Source organism: Lonchura striata, chromosome 25, assembly GCF_046129695.1.
Source record: "Lonchura striata isolate bLonStr1 chromosome 25, bLonStr1.mat, whole genome shotgun sequence".
Taxonomy (NCBI): domain Eukaryota; kingdom Metazoa; phylum Chordata; class Aves; order Passeriformes; family Estrildidae; genus Lonchura; species Lonchura striata.
Window position 1 is genome coordinate 6716106 of NC_134627.1, and position 21648 is coordinate 6737753.

The 21648-nt window shown below is 44.4% G+C and overlaps 2 protein-coding genes and 1 long non-coding RNA gene across 3 annotated transcripts in view; 2 read left to right on the plus strand and 1 right to left on the minus strand.

The window, feature by feature from the left end:
* Positions 1-21648, minus strand: part of LOC144247463 (uncharacterized) — a 135836-nt gene that overhangs the window by 44799 nt on the left and 69389 nt on the right. The gene's annotated exons all lie outside the window — the stretch shown is intronic.
* LOC116183104 (keratin, type I cytoskeletal 19-like) lies at positions 2491-7644 on the plus strand. The gene is made up of 9 exons (XM_031507062.2): positions 2491-3096; positions 3186-3268; positions 3900-4056; positions 4321-4482; positions 4746-4871; positions 5065-5291; positions 5599-5906; positions 6360-6461; positions 7320-7644. The coding sequence occupies exons 1-9, from the start codon at positions 2491-2493 to the stop codon at positions 7343-7345; spliced, it is 1797 nt and encodes a 598-aa protein (XP_031362922.1). The 3' UTR covers positions 7346-7644.
* Positions 14280-20014, plus strand: LOC110471894 (keratin, type I cytoskeletal 17). The gene is made up of 8 exons (XM_021532948.3): positions 14280-14975; positions 15757-15839; positions 16296-16452; positions 17050-17211; positions 17560-17685; positions 17898-18124; positions 18862-19241; positions 19692-20014. The coding sequence occupies exons 1-8, from the start codon at positions 14280-14282 to the stop codon at positions 19715-19717; spliced, it is 1857 nt and encodes a 618-aa protein (XP_021388623.3). The 3' UTR covers positions 19718-20014.

Sequence of the window (21648 nt, forward strand, 5' to 3'; positions counted from 1 at the left end):
TTTCACCACAGGAAAAGGGAGAGGCCTCATTGCAAACAACTGTGGAGCCACGTGCCTCCTTCTTCCCCTCCACACCCCACAAAAAACCCCCATCCCCCCATGCCAGTTTGGCTCTGCCCAGTTTTGGCTCGGATGCAGTGAGCAGCACCAGCCCCAGATTCCGCAACGTTTCACTGTCCCTTTCACAGGTACCGCCGGGGATCCTTCCAGTTCCTGAAGTTTACTGCAATCACTTTTATGTGAAGGTTTCCCAGCCCTCCAGCTGCACTTCAGCAGCATCTCTGGATTTTGTTGGAAACCTTATCTAAGATCACCCAGGAAGCTCAGAGTGTTGCAAGGGCCTAGACAATACTATGAGACAGAACTGCAAAGAAAATTACCACCTCATAAACCAGCTTCCACCTTACAGCAGCTCTGAAATAAAACGTTCCTTTCAGGAACCATTTGTTCTGTAACTTCTATCTCTGATCCTGGCCAGGATTTCCAGACATGATGAATCTGTCAGGCTTCTTCAGTTTTAAGGAGCTAAGTTTCACTCTTGCAGTACATTGCCTGCACAAGTTCTAGGGGAAAAATGGCATTAAATCTTCCTTTCATGTATTAAAAATGAAGCTATGAAATTACACATAAGCATCCTCAATGATATACAAACCATCCAAAAATATTATTTTTGTTAAGGGAAGACAAGAAGTTTGGTTTTCCTAAAAGGAATGACTGACACAGAAGATGTAATAAATATCTTTCCAGGTTAAAAAAAAAGAAAAAAAACCCAACAGAACCTTTCTTCAGAATTATACAGAACAGCATTGATTTGTTCCCATGTCTCTGTATCAAGCGTGTCAAAGCAACAGTTAAATGGGACATGACCCAGGTGCTTCTTAAGACAAAGTAGGTGGAAGTATAGAAGAGAACTTCATTCCCTCTGGGAGAAAAGGATTTCTCTCTGGAGAAAATTATCCCCCAGACTCCACTGAGTGTTGAGGTGAACCACTGAAATTCTGAGGGAGGCCTTGCTCCCTCAGATGTTTCAGAGATGAAGTGGAGCAGCAGGTGGAACGTGAGGCATGTCCTCTGCGTGGGCCAGGGTGTGCTGGGAGGAGCCTGTACCAAGCTGTTTCCACAAACAATTGCTGTAACAAACAAAACTCAATTAGCAACAAGCACCACCACAAAGGCTGAGTGAGAAAACAGTAATATCCCGAATCAATACAGGAAATTTGGTATCACACCAGTTCCACCTACAAGAGATTTGCTAAGGATCAGGTACCTGGGCAGGAGGAGAGGGGTGAGAGGTGCCCAGGGGAGAATGTCACAGTCTGAGGTTCAGGGTGCTGTGAGAGCTCACAGGGCAAATGTACAGCTGAACTATCCACTGCATTGGGCACAGGTACAATCTTAAAAGAAGAGAATGGAAGATAACAAATATTTCCTACTTTGGTCATGCTGTGTCTGTGAATGGAAGCCAAATCTGAAGGAAAAATGCTGTTTTGATGTAGTTTATTGACTTAATCCCCAAACCAGGAATTTTACCTTTCTCCTCCAAGTATTGTATTTGTGCTGCATAGGGAAAACATCCTGATAAATTCTGAATCCCCTTCAGGACCATTATCAATGACACTCCCAGCCATGTCAGGAGAGACCAGCCCCAAGCCTCAAAGCTTTCCCGGGTCTCTCAACCATCCTGTACCTGCACTTGGTCCAAGCAAGGGGTTTTCCCTGCAACAACTTGCCACACTTCCTTCCCTCAACCTGACACAGAGCAATTCTGCAGTTGTTGTGATACTATTTTTCTTAATTAATTTGTTATTTATAAAACACAATTATAGAGGTGTGATTGAAATAATTGCTGACATGTGATATTTGCCATTGTTCACTGAGTTTTTATGAGATATTGCAAATAAGTCAGAGTGGTTCTGTGTCCCTACAACATACTTCCTGCAGTGGGCTTTCCAAAGGCAGATAGCAATAAGGGATTGCAAACAAGGAGCTTAGAGCATAGGATAATGAAAAACCTATGAAAATCTCAGTTAGCTACAAAAAAGTCAGCCAGAATTCCTTGACAAATATCTGAGCATCAGAAGAGAGGAACATCCATTGCTGTCCTGTATTGTGGCAGTGTGGTGTTGTGCTGAGAGGGCTGTGACCAGGACGAGGTGAGTGGGATGAATTTGTTTCGAATGACTGTAAGCCAGTGCACTAGATCTCAACAGAGATCTCCCTAATTCAGAGCCACCCAACAGAAATTACATGTTTTGTGTTAATAAACAAATGTTTTAGAGGAAGGGTTAAGCTTCCTGCCACTGCCAAGCATCTCCCTTTGGCAAATTAGGGCTTGCAACCACACACGGAAAGCGGGTACTCCCTTCCACGGTGACACCCACTGTCTCAGGTATAAATGCAGAGGAGGTTGGCTGGAACTTGGAGCTATGATTCCAGACCAACTGTAGGACCAGCTTTGACTTTTCACCTGAGTTATTTGCTGCTGCCACTATGAGCTGTGGCTCCAAGCAGCCCCTGAAGAGCTGCCTGCGGGGAAGCAGCGGTGGAGGGGGCAGCTCGTATTCCTCGGCCTCCTCGATGACAGTCACCTCCAGGACAAGTGGTGGTGGCAGGTTTTCTGGCAGCAGTTGTGGTGGAGGAAGCTCCAGGAGCAGCTGTGGTGGAGGAAGTGCTTATGGCAGGCGCAGTAGCTATGGAGGAGGAATGAGCAGCAGCAGCTGTGGAGGGAGACTGGGTGGTGCATGTTATGGAGGGGGAATGGGCCACAGCAGCATGGGAACGGGCTTCAGGTCCGGGAGCGGTTTTGGGGGTGGTTATGGAGCTGGCTTTGGTGGAGGAGCAGTTGGTTTCAGTGGTGGCAGCTTTGGCAGTGGTGGCTTTCATGGAGGGAATGTGGGAATTCTCTCCTATGATGAGAAGCTGACCATGCAGAGCCTTAATGACCGCCTGGCTTCCTACATGGAGACAGTCAGGAATTTGGAAAAGGAAAATGCTCAGCTTGAGCAGTTAATCAGGGAGTGGTACCAAAAGCAAGGTCCTATTGGCCCAAAGGACTACAGCCACTATTATGGACAAATTGAAGAACTTCAAAAGCAGGTAGGAAGTTTTTTGCTGCAGAAGATGAAACACTGACAGACTGAGAGATTCACAGGGAATGTTTTCCTAACATGTTGTGTCTCTTCTAGATTGTGGCTGCAGCTGTGGAGACCCACAAGGTACTTTTGGACCTGGATAATACAAAGATGACTGCAGAAGACTTTAGAATAAAGTAAATATATATTGCTCTTTTACAGGCACTGACTTCCTTCCTCCTGCTTTCCTGAACTTAGTTTCATAGATTAATTCCATAAACAAATATCAATCCAGAGGGACTTGGCTTTCTCCTAATTCCATGGCAGCACAACTGAAATAATTTGTGAAACTTCTTATTTTTCAGTATTCCTAGAGTGATCTTTGATGGGAATGCTGCCTATGGCTGCAGAGCCAGAGCTTAAAAAAGGTTTAATTTTTAAGAAAATAAAAATTGGGATTTTTTGTCACAGAAAGTTAGGTTCATTAGGTAGATGGAATCTGCAAAAAGTTGTAGTAAAGACGAGATAATGAAAAAGACCACAGAACACATTTTAATATTAAAGTTTGATATTAATACGAAACTTTGTATTTATTTAGTCTAAAGAATAATAACTTTATGTTATTAAGTAGTATTATTAATTAAATGTTAAGTATTGACTGATGATTTCCTAATTCTAATGGCTGAGAGATGCTGCAAGTTCCAAAGTACAGACAAAAAAGCAGACAGTGATTCCAGAATAGGTGGATTTTCCATACATAATGTCAATTTGGAGGAGGGCTGAGGTGCCAGGAGCAGGGCTGACCTCTCTGCACTGTCCCTGCTGCAGGTACGAGATGGAGAGCGGGCTCCGGCAGAACGTGGAGGGCGACCTCAACAGCCTGCGGCCCCTGCTGGATAACCTGACCCTGACCAAGTCCGACCTGGAAATGCAGTTTGAGTCTCTGAAGGAGGAGATCCTCGACCTCAAGAAGAACCACGAGGAGGTAAGAGCCAGCTCCTTGAAACACTCACAGGAGATGTGGGAAGCTGACATCCAACACCAACCAAGGGGCACGGCCAGGCTGCTCCAGGGTGCCCCTGAGCTCAGCCCGCTCAACAAGCAATGACTGGAAAGTCAAGGCTAAATAATTGCAACAAAAACCCTCCAAATATCTATATCTATATCTATATCTGTATCTATATGATATATAGATATCTGAAAGGCTCCATTTGTGTTCATTGTCCTTGGGCCTGTGTTTTCTCTGCAGGAAATGAAACTGCTGCAATCCCAGTCCAATGGGGATGTGAATGTGCAGATAAACACTGCTCCAGGAGAGGATCTGCTGAAAAAACTGAATGAGATGAGGCAAGAATATGAAGCTATTATTCAGAAAAACCGTGCGGAGGTTGAAAAGTGGTACGAAAGCAAGGTAAATGGTGACAACTTCCTGTAGAGGAATGACACAACATCCATTGCTTTTACAAAATAATGGTTGAATCCCTTTGGTCAAAATGAAGTAAATCACAGGTGGGCTTGAATTGACCTGGCAGAGCCACACAAGCAAGTTTAACAGCCCCATTCTACCAGCAGCCCTTCTGCAATTGTTGTGTTCCAAAAGGGCCCATGATAAACTGCCATGCTGGCACTGTAAGTAAAACTCAGAAACTGCAATTCCCTACATTAATTTTTCAGATGGAGGAAGTGAGTCAACAAGTCCACTCAAGTAGCCAGGAAATCGAATCAAGCAACCAGCAGATCTCTGTGCTGAGACGTGAATTCCAGAGCCTGGAAATTGAGCTGCAGTCACAGATCAGTCTGGTAGGTAACGACTGCTCCTCATCCCCTGCTATGCAAAGAACTCAGGAGCTGTTGGAATGCCAGGATGTCAGCTGTGACAGTCACTGATCCTTGGTGCATTTGACATGATGTGGGTCTTCTCTCATGTTGGGCATAAGAATGACCTAATCCTGCCACATTCCCATAAACACTACATTTTATTTTCCTTTTGCAGATAGACTCTCTGCAATCCAACCTGGAAGACACAGAACGTCGTTACAACATGCAGCTGCAGCAGATCCAGGCCATGATCGGGCCCTTGGAGGAGGAGCTGGCCAGCATCCGCTGTGAGATGGAGAGCCAGAACGAGGAGTACAAGATGCTCCTGGGCATCAAGACCCGCCTGGAGCAGGAGATCCAGCAGTACCGGGCACTGCTGCAGGAAGGGCAGCATGGCATTAGGTACAGACATCAGTTAATTAACCTACCTATGCAATCAGGGAAAGAGGACAGCAGCAATATTTGTATTAGGAACTGGTATAAAGGATTAATCAACAACATATTTACTACAAACTACATGAATTCACATGGAATCTAAATCTTAGCTGGTAGCATACAAAGCTGTACTTTTACATAAGTGTTTACTTAGAATTGTAATTTGCCATTTCTTCCCCTAAGTACCATCAGGAAGTGATGGCACATCAGGAAATGCTATTATTTGGGGAAATGAAAGGTAATAAATAAATAACACACCCCTTCCTCCTTACAGCACTTCACAGGGAGGAGCTGGTGGTGGATCTTCTGGAGGAGGAGGTCATGGAGGAAGTAGTGGAGGAGGAAGCTGTTGGTCCTCTGGTGGAAGAAGCAGTGGAGGAAAAACCGGAGGATCCTATGGAAGATCTTCCTCTTCTGAAAGCGGAGGAGGAGGGAGTGGAGGAAGAACAGGAGGTGGAAGCTCTGGTAAAACTTCAGGTGGAGGAGGTGGCAGCAGTGGAGGAGGAGGAGAAGGGGGTAAATCCTGCCTCTCCCGCTCTTCATCTTCCCAGTCCCAGCCTGGCTCCTCTTGTGAAAGCCCAGGTAAAAATGGAATTTAAAAATACATCCTGCAATCCACAATTCTCTCTGAATAGCAGGAAGGGATATAATAAATTCCTTCCTGGAAATAGTTTTGCTGTTTTTTTCCCAATCTTGTTTTAAGGCCACTCTGACATTTCTTCTTAGACAGTGACAAATCAACATGAGCAGCACAAAGGATGGCATGAAGATTTGTGTCAGAGGATGGGTGAAAAGAGGAAATGGAGGGGGAAAAGGGAAAATAGTGCCAGATCCAAAGTATGCAGGGAACTAGGAAAGTCAGAAGTTAGAAATGTGACTGGCAGTAAGCAGTGGTTGTTTAAAGCAGGATAGAATAATTGAAACACTCAAGACATTTAAAATATAAGGGGAATTGGCTGCAAAATACTAAGCAGCAAAATATGGAGAGTGACCAAAAGGTCTGATCCATATCTGACTTCCTGGCTCTGGTTCCAGGAAGTGCTGAAAACATGAAGCTCTGCCTGGAAGGAAATAAAACATTGGAGAGAGGAGCAACCATGGAGGAAGTGTCTGAAGCCATAAAACACATGAGACGGGGTAAGGGTCCAGGTCCAGGCAGCACCTCAGACAAAAGCCTGAAAATGATGAAAATGAGCAGGAAGGTGTAATTTTTAGAAAGATTCAATTCCACTTTTGACTTTTTATGAAAAGATGGAAGATGGTCCTGCTTTGAGGTTTCCATCTAGTCCTTAGAATGACCAGGTTCAGTCAGGCTCTGTCCCAAACAGGTTCTGTTGCAGACTGACAGTCAGTCATGACATGAGAGTTGGCTCTCCCCCAAAGGGCCTGAAGCTATCAGTGCAAAGAGTAGGAACCCTGCACAGACACCTCTGATGCTGAAAAAAAGGCAGTGAATTCAGGAGGATTTTGTATCATGAGGAAGATTATTTGGTACAATTTGGTGTAGATGAGCTCTAGTTTTTAAAAAATTCCTACATCAGCTTTGCAAACTCCTCTGCAAATATTTATTCCTCTGATCAAACATCTCCTCTGCCCCGCAACATTCCAATATAAATTAATGCTTGGTAGGCAAGATTAAGGCATATTACATGCCATCTCTCTTTAACTTATAAAAATCTACTGGAAATATCCATACACACACAAATGCAGATTCTAAGTTCACCTGTATTTGGTTTGTACTGCTGCAGCCACACTAAATTAAAATGATTTGCACTGCCATGGCTGAGAACAGAAGCAGATACATGTAGTTAACTGCTAAATCTGCACACACACTGTACAAATTCAGGTCTGACACTGTCTGGACCTTCCCAGAAAGCTGGGAACAACTCTGGTGCACTGAGAACTGCACAGGTGATATTTAGAAAGTACCATAAGGTTTTAAATACTGAATTCTTAAAAAAAATAAAAAAATTGCTTTCTTCCATCTTTCAACAGGGAGTCTTAGAAAGGTTGAGGAGTGATCAGCAAGACCAGCATCTTCCACTGCACGTCCTCCCAGTGAGGCCTTTGGACCAAGCAAGACTCTACTGAGCACGGCTGAACATCCCCTGCCACGAGCAGGAGCGAACACTTGTCCAACTTACTCAACACTGCTCACTCCAGGGGCTCCTCAGAGCTCTCTGCATGTCCTGTCTGCTTCTTCCATCTGCATTTCTGCTCCAAATCACTGTTACCTGAGTTAATCTCTACCGTGATTGGTGTTCCTGTGGAATAAATGCTAATAAATCTTGGCTTCTCTCTGATGCAACCAGAAAGCTGTGTCTAGTGCAAGTTCCTTTAGCAGAGATTTTTGTTTGAATCAGTTACAAATATCAAGCACTACCTGTAGAATACACAATGACGTATCAGACTGCCCATAAGACACAAAGTATTCAGTGACATATTCACCACTTAAGACTCACTGGGCAAAACTTTGCAGTCTGCACTGACATGAACAATGCTCTGTTGGTCCCTGTGATGAGAAAACTCAGTCAAAACCTTTCTGCTATTGACTTGCATCAGGGATAAGAGGGTGGGTTTAAGGAACTGACTATTCCCTATAAAACCTGTTGAAAATAGGAGGTCTGTTGGGAATTTCACTTGAAAATAACCCAGAGGGTTTCTCACACGACACCTGCTCACAAATACATCTTTCTCCTGTGCACTGCTCCCCTCACCTGCTTAAGCCCAAAGAGCACAATCACTCTATGAGTCTTTCTGTCTGTTTTACAACCATGAGGTTTGTTTTTTCCCTCTGAGGAAGGCATCACCCATGGGAGAATGTTGGGAAACACAAACTGAGTAGGAGACCGTGGGAACGGGAATCCTAAACTCCTGAGTTCCAGGCAGATCTGTGCCAGTGATTCACAGTGTTGCCTTATGCCAGGCTCTCAGCCATGAATTAGTATTGTAAAACAAAACAAAAAAAGAAAAACTGATTTTTTTTTTTCCTGACCAGTGTCTCTCTATGGTCTGGAGGAACCAGCTCACCTGCATGAATGACTCCTGCACACCAAGCACATGCCAATGCACCTGGCCTGACACCACAGTGATGGTGGGGATTCTTTGCCAGGAAACCCCCAACTCCCACCTGTTGCAAAATCACCTTCTTTTTTAACCCCTTGAAGCATCACATCACACTTGTCTCTGTTTTGCTATCTGTACCCTGAGCCTACTTTCTCCAATTGCTTTGCTCATTTTCCACCTCTGGCACATGGTGACAGCTATTTCTCAGACCTGTCTCTTCAGGGTACTCAACTTGCAGCCCAAGTTAAGGAATACTCCCAGTCCAGGAGCCCTGCTTCTCATACCTTCCCTAGGAGCCTGCCGAGTTAACCTCAAAAATGTTCCTGCTCAGTGCCTGCTTCCTGGCTGTCCCAGGGTGATTTCCAGGCCATCACCTGGCCTTTGGCCTCACAGTGACACCCAGGAGGCTCTTGGGCTGGTTGGATATGATTTACTCAGAGAAGCAGCTTGTTCATGCTGGAGTTCAGTGCTCTCTGCCACTGTGGTACCACAGACACCTCTTGCTCCTGTCCTTCTTTCCAAAAATATAACTTACTTTTAGTATTTTACTGCTGGTTATCAGGCATCTCTGCATTTAACCCTGCTGAAGAAATTCTCCTGAATTGATCCCTGGGGAAGCAAAGCAGAAACTGGAATTTGGAGCGTGGGAAGGGCAGTGAGGCAGTTCAGGGGCTGAGAAGCCAGTGCTGAGCACAGACACGTATGAGGGTGCAGCGTGATGCAATACTCAGTGCAGTTCTGCTGCTGATTTAAATGCTTATTTTGATATGTTATAGTAAGTAACAATTTATGAGCCATAAGGATAAATAATATACTGCTACTACTACTTTTACTACTCAGCATTGACTGTACTATCTTTTCTTTATCTAAAATCTCTGTCTTTCTTAACAAGATGTTTTTATAATGTTTATACATTCAATGAGTTTGCATCCTATACAATGTAAATCAGCTTCATAATATGGTTTATTGCGTGCTATGGTATGTGACAAAATAAATACAACCAATAAACTCACAAAACCCCCTACTTAATCATGGCATTAGCACTCATTACAGACAAAAAGCAGACTAAAATGAGAGGGTTTCTTACAAGACTCCAGTAGAAAAAGCCAGTTTTAAGGATTCTTTCCTTTTTACATTTTGCATTACAAAATCTGCACCTGGGTTATCACTGGAACTTGCTTACTGAGAAAACAGGCTTACATGGAGGAACAGAGCTGGAAAACTCAAACCATTGCAAAGCAGGACTAAAAAAATACAAACATTGTAGTGCCAGCTGTCAAAGCTTAGGGCAGGCTCAAAGTGGGGCAGCAGCAATACTGAGGAGTGAGGAGAACTTTGCACTTTTTATTTGCATGCATCTCATTAGTCATTAATCAACATAATAAGCTTTAATTTTATGAGCACAAAGTGTTGCAATTCGGATACTTATCTGGTGCTCCTATTAGTGCTCTGAGATGGTAATTGCTGTACGTGTTGGAACAAGACCTTCAGAGCAACCTTAGGCAAAAAGCAACGTGCACACACTCCTGTATGTTTGGCTTCAGAGCTCCCAAGCAATCCATGTGTCTATCTGAAAGCACAGATGTCACTTCCAAATTGCCTGTGTATATATTGTGCTGATGTCTCTTTCGTTGAGCATTCATTGTTAGCCCTGTTCATTGCCAAATGCTACCCAGGCCATCCATCTTCATGGGCTGCAGAATGAGTGCAGCGAGTACATCATGTCACTGTGGGAGAAGGCAGAGCCCACCTGGGCTGTCCCTGAGTGTGTCAATCCTCTGCAGAGCTCAGCCCAGCAGGACCTTCCTCCCTTGCTATGCTGCAAGGAGAGCAGATGCCATGGATGTCCCCCTTCCCCACCCCACATGAGCTGCAGTAGCAGAAGGTGCCACACCAGTGTCTCCGCAGGCTGGCCAGGATCCCACCCTCCATGTGCCATCTCACAGGACACTGCACTGACCAGAGCCATCCCAGTGTGCGTGCCCACAGCTCCAAGGGGCTCTGAGGCTGCACAGCCCAAAAGGACTGAGGTATCTGCACCTCCAAGAGAGGCAGGAGCCTTGGCAGGTGTTCTGACCGTGCCTTCTGGCTGTTCTCTCTGGCTACCAACAAAAGGAATTATTCCAATCAAATTGCCTTCACTCTGTAGGAGACTGGGGAAATGACAGTGGGACCACTCTGATTGTGGCTCAGAAACTGCTAGAAACACTGACAGCTGACAGGAGGGAATTAGCAGCCTGCAAAGTGTCCCCAGCTGTGGGGCACACGCCCTGGCCCACAGCTCTCACAGCTACATGGCAAAGCCCATGTGTGCATTTTTGGGATCTGAGGAACAGCTGTTATTCACATCAGCCTCCTTGCATAGAAGGTCCAGGTTTATCCTGCACAAAAGGGAGAGTGCTGGAAGTTTTAAACTTCACAGGCAAGCCCACTGCTGCCTTAGTTTGCTTTGCTGGGTCTAATTTAAATTTCTTCAGAAATGACAGTGATTTCACTAGAACATTCTGAGCTGAAGCACAAATGAGGAGTGAGCACCGTCTCTGAGGTGCTCTCTTATAAAAATTTCTGTTAAGAGTGATGAGAAAAGGTCACTGGATAGATGAAAAGAAACTGGTAGTTGCCTGAAGCAGCAGAATGACATTGAATTAAGGGAAAATGTTTCAATTTTTCAGCACACAGGCACAAAAGGGAAAACACCTTTTCTCCAGGCCTGTTTGGAATGCAGCAGCTCCAGCCTGTTGGAAAAGCCTCTCAGTTCTGCAGCATGGGCTGCTCCCAGGGTTTGTCATCACTCTGGTGGTTGGAAGTCACTTCTTTGGTACAGATCATGGAGGCCTGATTAAAAGGAGAACAATAACAGAGTGAGAGTGAAGGAACACTCAGCTGGGCTGAGCCCGAGCAGAGGCTGTGCACACTTGGAACATTCTGGGCACTGCTGGTGCCTGGAGTAACAAAGGTCCTCACCCTGCTCCCATTGGGAAACAGCAATGTTATATAAGGTATGGATGCTGCATTGACACAGAAACATTAATGTAATGATTCAACTGTGCATCACATATGGGAAAGAGATGAGAGATGGTCCTAAACCTGATGGTTTCTTTTTAGGTAATTCCATAACTTTACAGCATCCATATAATATATTAGCAAAAAGCATCAGAGAACAAAAATCTTTAAAGACTCTTCTAATGAGCTCAGATATGAAAAATTCATTCTGTCCACAGAACAGATCTTCTCTGGTTTACAAGTATTTGCACAGTCAAATATTAAATAATCAAAAAATGTTTCAAAATCAGCCAGGAGGGAATTCAGTTGTGCAGCTTTAGAGGAGGATGAAGTATTCATCGTTCACCTGTATTATTCAGACACTTCAGTGTCCTATTCCAAAGAGACACACAGTGACTGTGACAGAAACCAAACATCCCAAGGGCAGTTCTCAGTTCCAGGAATACACAGGAATATGGCCCAGCCTCATGGCCGGCAGGGCTCCTATAAACCAAGGTGTTCCACACCAAGGTGCAACTACTAACAAAAATGAAATAGCAGCAATGCTAAAGACAAAATAGGAATATCCTATGAGCATGTGGCTTAAAAGGTATCTTATAGGCAAAATCTGTGATTTATGATCCTCCTTTACATACAAAGAGTGGTAACAATACAAAGCTAAAATGAAATGTCAAGGTGAGTGAAAGTTCTCCGCCTTTAGTGGTTTGAATCTTTCTTTCCTTTCATTGTTGTTATTTTTTAAAGTATTCTCCAAGCCTGAAATAAAACTTGCCCTTACCAGAAGAACTCTTCTGTATGTTCAAATCCCTTATATGAATAGTTATATATGGAAAAAGACACCAGTAAATAAAATAGGAAATAATGTGGGTTGTTAGAAGATAAATAAACAGATTAGGGTATTATTTTGGCAATTTTTTTACTCTTTCTTTAATCACTCCAGAGAATTTTGCATTTACTATCACTAACAAACCCACAGATCTTCTATCTTGACTATGAAAAGCATGTCTAAGGAATATCCCTGGAATCACTGATGGGAATTTGAACATGATAATCAATTTTACTCACCACAGCAGAGTTTGTGACAAAGGGTCCCACTGAGCAAAGCAGCATTACCCAGACCCAGAGGCAAAACAGCACAAAAGAAGAAAAACCATTTTGCCTATAGCAAACTCCTTCTTTCTGCACCAATAACAGACTGTGCTAAAGCCCAGAAACTGTTTATGCTGCTGCAGTGTCACTACCAGCCTACAGCTGAGAATTGGGAGAGATTATTCCATCACCAAACTGCTCAGAATCTTTCATCATGTTTCAGCCATTGAGAGATCAAATGGCAAGATAAAATCGGGACGTTTTGAAAGCAATTGCATAAGCTGCAATAGAGCAATGATGGTGCAGACATGGCACAAAGGCCAGGACAAAGTGGTAAATGGTAAATAATCCTGAATTTACAATCAAGAGTCCACCAAGGCAGCCTTTGGAAGGCAAGGATTGTGCTGCATTGTCATCTCCAAGAGATTTTGGCTGGGAGAAGGACAGCAAAGCACAAATGGCTGTTCCTCAGGAGAGCCCTCTGCTCCTGCACCCGAGGTTTAGGGGAGATTGCTACATTTCATAACTGCCTACAGTCATTAAAGGCTCCATAACCCCACAGAGAGGAGGGCAGGCGATGAAGACATTTCAGGGAGAATACAACTGTCACTGGGAAACTGTGCACATTCTCCTGGGCAAACTGGGGACAGTTAGGGTCCATCTATAGCAAGACACAAATGTTGGTGTTGTGCTGGTATTTGCACATCTGCCTTCAGACACTCGGCTCTGGCATCCAGCCTAGCCAGTGAGGATGGAAACCCTTCCATCCAGGGTCAGCTTCTGGGGATCAGGGCAACACTGAAGTCTGGGGTCATTTCTTTTGTGGCCTCAACAGTCTGATTTCTACTGATTTGTGTAAAAAGTCTTTCAGCTTTTCTCTCAGGATGCTATTTTAATCTCAAGGATCTTTGCTTTAAGAAGAGTAGATATAATTATCACCTACAATATATGACACATTAACAATAGAGAGACTGAGCTGCTTTATATTAAATGATAAAAAGTCTTCCCACACACTAGTTTTTAAATCATTGTCTGAAATAAAACAACTTCTAATTAGGATACAATTGACTTTATAATATAATTAACACTTCCTTGATCTTCCTTCTATTTAAGATCAACAGTGCTTTGTTGGAAAAAGTTCAGTATGATTTTTCTTTTTGAATTCTAGGACTTGTCCGGTTGTGTGCTGCCCTAGCGCTTTCTTCACAAAGGAGGGATTTTGATTTTTAAACAAGAATCCTTCTGCATTGCTTGAAATAGCCTGCTCATATTTAATAAGATGTTCTCTAAGTGCTGGCAGGGATACACAAGTACAATCTTTACAGACAAGTCACACAATCCTATTAATAAAACTCTTGCACTAGTATGTATGGTGAGAAAAGGAACATAAGTTGTGTAGAAAATCTGAAATGCACAAAGTTGGAAAGAGCAAAAGAGAACAAGCAGTCTTTAGCAATAGCAGCTACAAAGACTTAGCAGAGAAAGTACCTACTCCAGAAAGCACTAAATGAAAAGAATGTCACCCAAAAGAAGTGAGATGTTCAACCTTAACAAGCCTCAATCCATATGTGGGCTGGATTGCCTGAGATAGCTGCACAAAAATACTGTTCAGCAAATTATTCTTGGCACAAACAAGAAGTTTGGTAAATGCCCTGGGAGAAGGAAACACCCTGGTGGTGACACCCAGTGTCAAATGTATAAATAGAGAGAGCTGGGGATGAACATTTGCAGTCCTGAAGCTTATCAGGCTGTGCAGCTAAATTTGGGGTTGTGGTTTGACTCTTGCCTGCTGTCACCATGAGCTGTGGCACCAAATCTTCGACCAGTACCATTAGAATTAGCAGTGGAGGAGGAGGAGGAGGAGGTGGTGGTGGTGGAAGATGCAGTGGTGGAGGTGGTGGAGGGGGTAGGTCTGGAGGATACTCCTCCATGTCCTCGAGAAGATACACCTCTTCTGGAGGCAGCGGGGGCTTTTCTGGGAGAAGCTTTGGTGGAGGAGGCTCCAGGAGCAGCTATGGAGGAGGCTTTAGCAGTGGCAGCTGTGGCAGGATCAGCCGCGGTAGCTATGGGGGGAGAATGAGTGGTGGCAGTTATGGAGGAGGAATGAGCTGTGGAAGTATGGGAGGAGGACTTGGATCAGGAGGAGGTGGATTTGGGGGAATGGGAGGTGGTTATGGAGGTGGTGGATACAGTGGAGGTGGATTTACTGGCTTTGGGGGTAGCGGTGGCTTTGGTGGTGGTGGCAGCTATGGCGGAGGCAGTTTTGGTGGCATGGGCTTTGGGGAGGATTCTGGCTTGCTCTCCACAAATGAGAAGTTGACCATGCAGAACCTCAATGATCGCCTGGCGTCGTACATGGATAAAGTGCGACGCTTGGAGGAAGAAAATTCCCAACTTGAGCATCTGATCAGGGAGTGGTACAAAAATCAAGCTCCCTCTCAGGGCAAGGATTACAGCCAATATTACAGGACAATTGAAGAGCTGCAAAACCAGGTATGATGCACTTTGACTAAATTGGAACAGGTTCCTATTGGAATGGCGCTTTCCCCATGCAGCACAAGGCTCCCGTTTGGGGTGATATTCCCCTTCCTGTGGTTTAGCCAGGAAGCAGAGTGGCGTGGGGACCAGCTGCTGTCCACGTGTTCTGCCACACGTCTATTTGGTGCAGGAAGCATTGCTGGGTGCAGTGGCAGATCAGCACCAGTGCTCCATCACATGGCCTGTGCAATGCTCCCTGCAGCGCTGGGCTGCTGCTCGCTCGTTCTTCACTCTTGAACAGCAGGCTTAATCCTTGCTTGCGTTGTGCTCTTATTGCCATATTCATTGGATTGTTTTTGTGAATATACAGGATGAGCCAGCATGTGAAGCTAGCCTCATTCCAGCCCTCAGCCATTTAATAGTCATGTATCTCTTGTGTGAACGTGGTTGTTCTCAAAAGTAATAGAAATTCTGTTTTCCCACTATTTTTTGCTGGTTCGGTCGGGGGTTTTGTTTGTTTGTTTGTTCTTCTTTGAATATGAGGAGTTAATTTGGTTATTCTTTCCAACATGGTATTTTTAATGGATATTTGTTAATCAAAATTAACAATAAAGGTACTTTCTTTTATCTGGAAGCAATCATCTCATCTCTCTCAATAGCTCCTGCAGTTCTAGTTAGGCTTGAAGGCTTGACATTGCCATAAAGCCCTTGTGCAAGGTGTTTGTGCATAGGTGTTGCTTGTCTCTGTTGTCAGACTGAAAAGATGACTGAATAACACCTGCCCTCTCCCTTTCAGATTGTTGGTGCCAATGTGGACCTTAACAGGATGCTTCTTGACATGGACAACACCAGAATGACTGTGGATGACTTCAGACTGAAGTGAGTCACTCCCTTCCTGGCTCCATCCACTTTGCCTCCCTTTATCCCTTTATCCCTTTATCAATGAGTTTCCATTACAAATTAATCTTTGTAGAAGCTGGAGACTTTTAGCTACAATCACAGAATAGAGAATTTCTGGGAAGAGCATTCTGAGAAGGATTGCTTTGGGTTTTCATTATTATTTTTCTCCAGACAAGTTATTAAAGAGATACATTTAAGGGACTCCATTCTAAGTTTCTCCATCCTTGCATGTAGATTTCTAAGCATAATCCTCATGGTATAAATCTCACAGAGAGAAACTATACTGAAATCAAACACAGCATTGAAGACAGAAAGAGAATGGGGTCCTTTCTTCTAAGAACTGACCAGAGATGTAAGATGGGAACTGTCCATAACTGATACACCAAACAAAGAGGTCTGGCAGCACTTTTACTCTCTTTCTTGTCTGTCATTCAGGTATGAGACTGAATACACCCTGCACCAGAGTGTGGCAAGTGATATCAATGGATTACGCCCACTTTTAGATCAACTGACTCTGTCCAGATCTGACTTGGAGACACAGTTTGAGTCCCTGAAAGAGGAACTGATCTTCCTGAAGAAGAACCATGAGGAGGTAAGTTTCTTCACATTTCAATAATTAAAGGCAACACAAGACTCAAAGAATTTCCCCTCACTTTTTCCACCAGCAGCAACCAGGTTTTGGCCACTGGTTTTGATCATCCAACTTGACACAAGGCAGCTTTGATGTTGAGGAATGTGTAGAGGCCATAGCTGTCCACAGCTGGTGTCATGAGACACCAGGAGCATGGGAGACCAGAGGGATGAATGGCTTTCAGTACCAACTACAGTTTGCTTGCTGAACTCATGGAAGGAAAATTGGATAGACTGTATGGAGCAGTCAAAAGAAAACATTTTTACTCTCTTCAGTGAGATTTCTCAGTGAGAAGAAAAGATTCTCACAAAGAGTACACTGCATAGAATTCCTCATAACCCTGTGAAGGCAATGCCTGCATGCAGTGCCTGGCTGTGAGCACTGGAGCCTCAGGAATATCAGAATTGTTCCATGGCAAGGGCAGGCAAGGTCCTTTTGCTGGAGTCTGGAGCTCTGTGAGGATCCATGTACTTTTCCTGCCCTTTATTTGAACTGATGCCATTCCTCCTTACCTTCACCCTTTGAGAACCTCATGGGGTTTTTGTGATCTTTTTTCAGGAAATGAGAGGACTGCAAGGCCAGTCTGGTGGAGATGTCAATGTGGAGGTCAATGCTACTCCTGGCATTAACTTAATGGAAAAATTGAATGAAATGCGCTGCGAGTACGAGAGGCTCATTGAGAACAACCGGAAGGAGGTGGAAAGCTGGTATGAAACCAAGGTAAAGCACATGCAAGCTTTGGTAATTAAATCCTTCACAAAGTACTGGACCTATTTACAGCTCATGAAAGGCAATTTATCATTTGTTATTTAAGGGACAATTAATTACTTTAGGCAGTTTCCTACAACAGGTCGGTCCTGGAATATCAGTTATGTCATAAAACAGGTAGAGTCTCTGTGTTCCAGCAGTCAGTGAATTACCAGGGTGTTGGCAGAGTGGCTTGTGGGAAATAAACAGTCTGAATGGCATCTTTATTATTATTAATCTATTTCCTGATGCTTTTATGATAAACCCACAATGTTTTCTAGTTATAAAAAATGCCTCCATTTTTGGATATTAATTTTTCAGATGGAAGAAGTTAATCAACAAGTCCACTCCAGTGGCCAGGAGATACAATCAAGCAACCAGCAGATCTCTGAGCTGAGGCGTGAATATCAGAGTCTGGAAATTGAGCTGCAGTCACAGATCAGCATGGTAAGGAAAGGCATTTGCTTCACCATGACACAATCTGTATGTGAGAAGAGGCACAGCCAGCAAGTAATCCATCCAAAGAGAATGGGATATTGGATTACTTACCTTCAATGATACTTTTTTCTGAGGATTTGTGAAGATCCCCTGTTCCCTCACAAAAATAAATTAAAATCACCACAGTTCCATAAACACTGCATTTTGTTTTCCTTTTGCAGATAGACTCTCTGCAATCCAACCTGGAAGACACAGAACGTCGTTACAACATGCAGCTGCAGCAGATCCAGGCCATGATCGGGCCCTTGGAGGAGGAGCTGGCCAGCATCCGCTGTGAGATGGAGAGCCAGAACGAGGAGTACAAGATGCTCCTGGGCATCAAGACCCGCCTGGAGCAGGAGATCCAGCAGTACCGGGCACTGCTGGAGGAGGGGCAGCAGGACCTTGTGTACGTATTGACAGAACACAGCACTGTGTGACACCCAGCTGCTGGTCAGGCACCGGCAGAAAATGTAACGGTTGAGATTTGCAAAACAGCTTTTGTATTGAAATGAGGCTGATGCGGCTGTCTCGGCCGATTGCCTCCCAAGTGTGAGATACTTCATTCTGTTCAGAATGTAACTCATGCGAAGAAAAATTAATGCGGAAATTTTGAACTACCAGTCTGGGGCTGGACAAGGAAACCCATGTAAGAAAGCCTGGTTCCAGGAAAGCCAGGAACTGAAAAGGCAGGAAAAGACTGTAAGCAAAAAAAAAAGGCAAACAAAAAAACCAAACTGACCAAAGTTTTCCAAACCTTTATAAAAGTTTCTGAAAGTTCAAGCTACTTCAGCCTCACTTATGCAGAGTGCCAGCTTATTCTTGGAAATGGTGCCTGAAACAGCAGCTAAAGTTTTAATCTCTTCTTTCTGATTTTGAGCCAGACACTGATGTATGTGCTAAATATTGCAAGGAATCCCTAGGCAGAATGTGGGAAAACCAAAAGCTCTTGCATTGACGTTGAAGTTGAAAGAGGGGATAATTTCTGGCACTGCCTCAGTTGTTTTGCTGTGCAGTGCTGGGTTCTAACCAGCAGCATGGCCCAGAGAGGTGCTAGCTCCTGGGCAGCAGCTGTAGCTCAGTGGCCTTCAGATGGCAAAGTTCTATTGATTAACTTTTTTTCCCCTTCTTTCTCTCTCTTTGCAGAATCCCAGCAGGAGGAATAGGAGGAGGCATGGGAGGAGGCATGGGAGGTGGTAGAATTGGAGGTGGTGGTTATTCTGGAGGAGGAAGAGGAGGAGGTGGTGGCATGAGTGGTGGATATGGAGGTGGTGGCAGCGGAATGGGAGGAGGAATGGGAGGAGGAAGTTGTGGAGGAGGAATAGGAGGAGGAAGTAGTGGAGGAGGAATGGGAGGAGGAAGTGGAGGAATGGGAGGAGGAAGTGGAGGAATGGGAGGAGGAAGCGGTGGTGGATGCATTGGAGGAGGAGGAGGAGGAGGAAGAACCTCAGGAGGCGTCAGCAGTTCCCACTCCTACTCTTCATCTTCCCAGTCCCAGTCGTGCAGGGGTGGCGGCGAGAGCCAAGGTGAGAACTGTGGTATGGACATACTCCTCTCTCAGTCACATCCTGACTAATTTATGCATTAATTTATACCAAAATACTCTTCCAGAGGCAAACAATACTGAAGATAAACGAAAACTTCTGGGAAGTATTAGATTTACTGTTACTAACAATTCTTTCCTCTTTGTGTGCAAAGGATCAACTCCACTTCCAGACCACACAGTCCATTTCCATTCCATTTTGTAGGTGATATCAGCTGATCTTGTAGTTTACCCTCAGCTGGTTTTTTCATCTGTCTCATTCTTTGCAGAATCTCATAAATCCTGCAGCCTTGGTGCCATGCAGGAGTTTTCCTTTTTGCTTTTGGAATTCTTATAGCCACTCCCACATAATCCCAATGTCTGAGGGATACTGGTATGTCAGACATGCAGTGCCAGGACTGATGAAGTTTGTACTTGTTTTGTCTCTAAACAGGATATGGAAGAAAATCTTTTGACTAAGAATTTACATCAAGGATCCTCTAGCACAAGACCTTCCAAAAGGAAACTGGCCCAAATCCACTGCATTCCCCACACTCCCAAGGAAATATGATGCTCTGAACAGTTCCTGGGAGTTGCAGATGTCACCTCTCCCCCTGCCCTGCATGCTCTGTGCTGCTTCTGCCCACAAAACTCTGCAGCTTTGGTCATTGGCACTCAAACTGCTGCTTTACAGATCCAACCTGTTTGGTACTCAGGTTGCTCTGAATCAGGAAAATGTCTCTAATAAAATTTAATTTCTGTCTGATGCAACTAGAATCTTGTATGGAGTTTTTCTTTCCTTCTGTAGGTGTAAACACTTAGAAAACATGAAGTCATGCCAAGACACACCTCCAGATAGAGAGGTTGATGATACACTCCAGTAGCTGATAACAAAATTTAGAGAGAAAACACAATTTCTGAACAGTAGGGGCAGATCAGAATCTTCTTTGGCTGTGCCTTTGTTTTTTTATAATGTGTCAGATATTCCCAGGAGCTGAGTTCTGAGACCAAACAGATGAATATTAGCCTTAAAGGGACTGCAGAACCTCAGTGCTCAGTGACTCTAATGGTGCTGGCAGCACGTGAGTGTCCACAAAGGAACACTAATGATTACAGAGCTGTGGTTGTAAAATGAAATTAGTGTTTCAGTTCACAAAACCTTGATGGGTACTCCTTGGTTTAACCTGGAAACACACAGATAAGGGATCTTGTTTTGAAATTATAAGAAGTGAAAGGGAAATATTGTTTACAGGAACTTTACAAAGTTCATTTCCATAAAATGTTAATATTGACAGCAATTGCCTTCAATCTCTGAGAAATTTAGTACATGTAAAAGGGCCTGGAATGTTCACTTCTGTATATAGCTACCAATGTATCCCAGCAACTGAGGGGCCAAAATTCCAGTGAGGCTGCCCAAGGGGAGGGTACACCACACCTACACACAACCTTGCAGGCTGAGCTGCAGGTGCAGGGCTGCACACAAGGGAGGAGCCTCTGGGGTTGAGTTGAGAGAAACAAAATGTGAGTTCCACAAAAGAGGAGCAGCACTGCTGAGTAACACAACAGATGCATGTAAGTACAGATTGAGAGAACAGACACAAAATTGATTTCCAGAAATACACATCACACTGCCATCTCAGCACTTGGAAACCATTCAGGGAAACAGAAACACTTCACTTACGCCAAGCTGAAGTGTGCTGGCATTGTGCTGGCATGGATGAGCCTTTGCAGGCTTGTTAAACAGAGTTTGTGCTTCATAAATGTTGCCAAGGACATGGAACAGGAACAGTGAGATTCTACTAATGCTTATTTCTCCTTCTTTGATTTAGGTTTAGAAACTTCTACTACACACACCATCCAGAAAGAGACACGGTGTTCATGATAAATGGTGTGAGGATTAAGAACTGTGGGTATTCCAGAGCCCTCTAAGGGAGGGAATTGCATTGTCACCTCCTACAGGTGCAGGGAGAGGGACAGGGATCTCCACTGATGTCAGTAAATGCTTTAAACTAACCTTGGAAGAATATTTATTTCTCTGACTCCTAATTACTTTGCTGCCCAACAGGCACTAAGTGCTACACACCATACAGTGAAGTCCAGAAGGGGTTAAAACAGAATGAAGGCAGCAGCTACCAAGAGACCGAGGTGGAAGGAAGGAAGGAAGGATTTCCAAGATAATTTTACATCCATAAGACACAGAATTGGGTTTGTGTGGCAAGGTTTGGGTAGCAGGAGATACAGGGGGATTTCTGTGAGAAGCTGCCAGAAGTTTCCCCGTGTCCAGTGGAGCCAGTGCCAGCCCAGGACAGCCCCAGTGCCAGCCCAGGACAGCCCCAGTGCCAGCCCAGGACAGCCCCAGTGCCAGCCCAGGACAGCCCCAGTGCCAGCCAGGGCAGGGTCCCTCAGCGATG

Bases quoted from the DNA above. Each gene is read 5' to 3' on its own strand.
- LOC110471894 (XM_021532948.3), top strand. From the start codon at position 14,280: ATGAGCTGTGGCACCAAATCTTCGACCAGTACCATTAGAATTAGCAGT. The intron at 14,976-15,756 runs GTATGATGCACT...TCTCCCTTTCAG, and splicing joins TTGAAGAGCTGCAAAACCAG to ATTGTTGGTGCCAATGTGGA. The intron at 17,686-17,897 runs GTAAGGAAAGGC...TTCCTTTTGCAG, and splicing joins TGCAGTCACAGATCAGCATG to ATAGACTCTCTGCAATCCAA.
- LOC116183104 (XM_031507062.2), top strand. From the start codon at position 2,491: ATGAGCTGTGGCTCCAAGCAGCCCCTGAAGAGCTGCCTGCGGGGAAGC. The intron at 3,269-3,899 runs GTAAATATATAT...TCCCTGCTGCAG, and splicing joins GCAGAAGACTTTAGAATAAA to GTACGAGATGGAGAGCGGGC. The intron at 4,057-4,320 runs GTAAGAGCCAGC...TTTTCTCTGCAG, and splicing joins TCAAGAAGAACCACGAGGAG to GAAATGAAACTGCTGCAATC.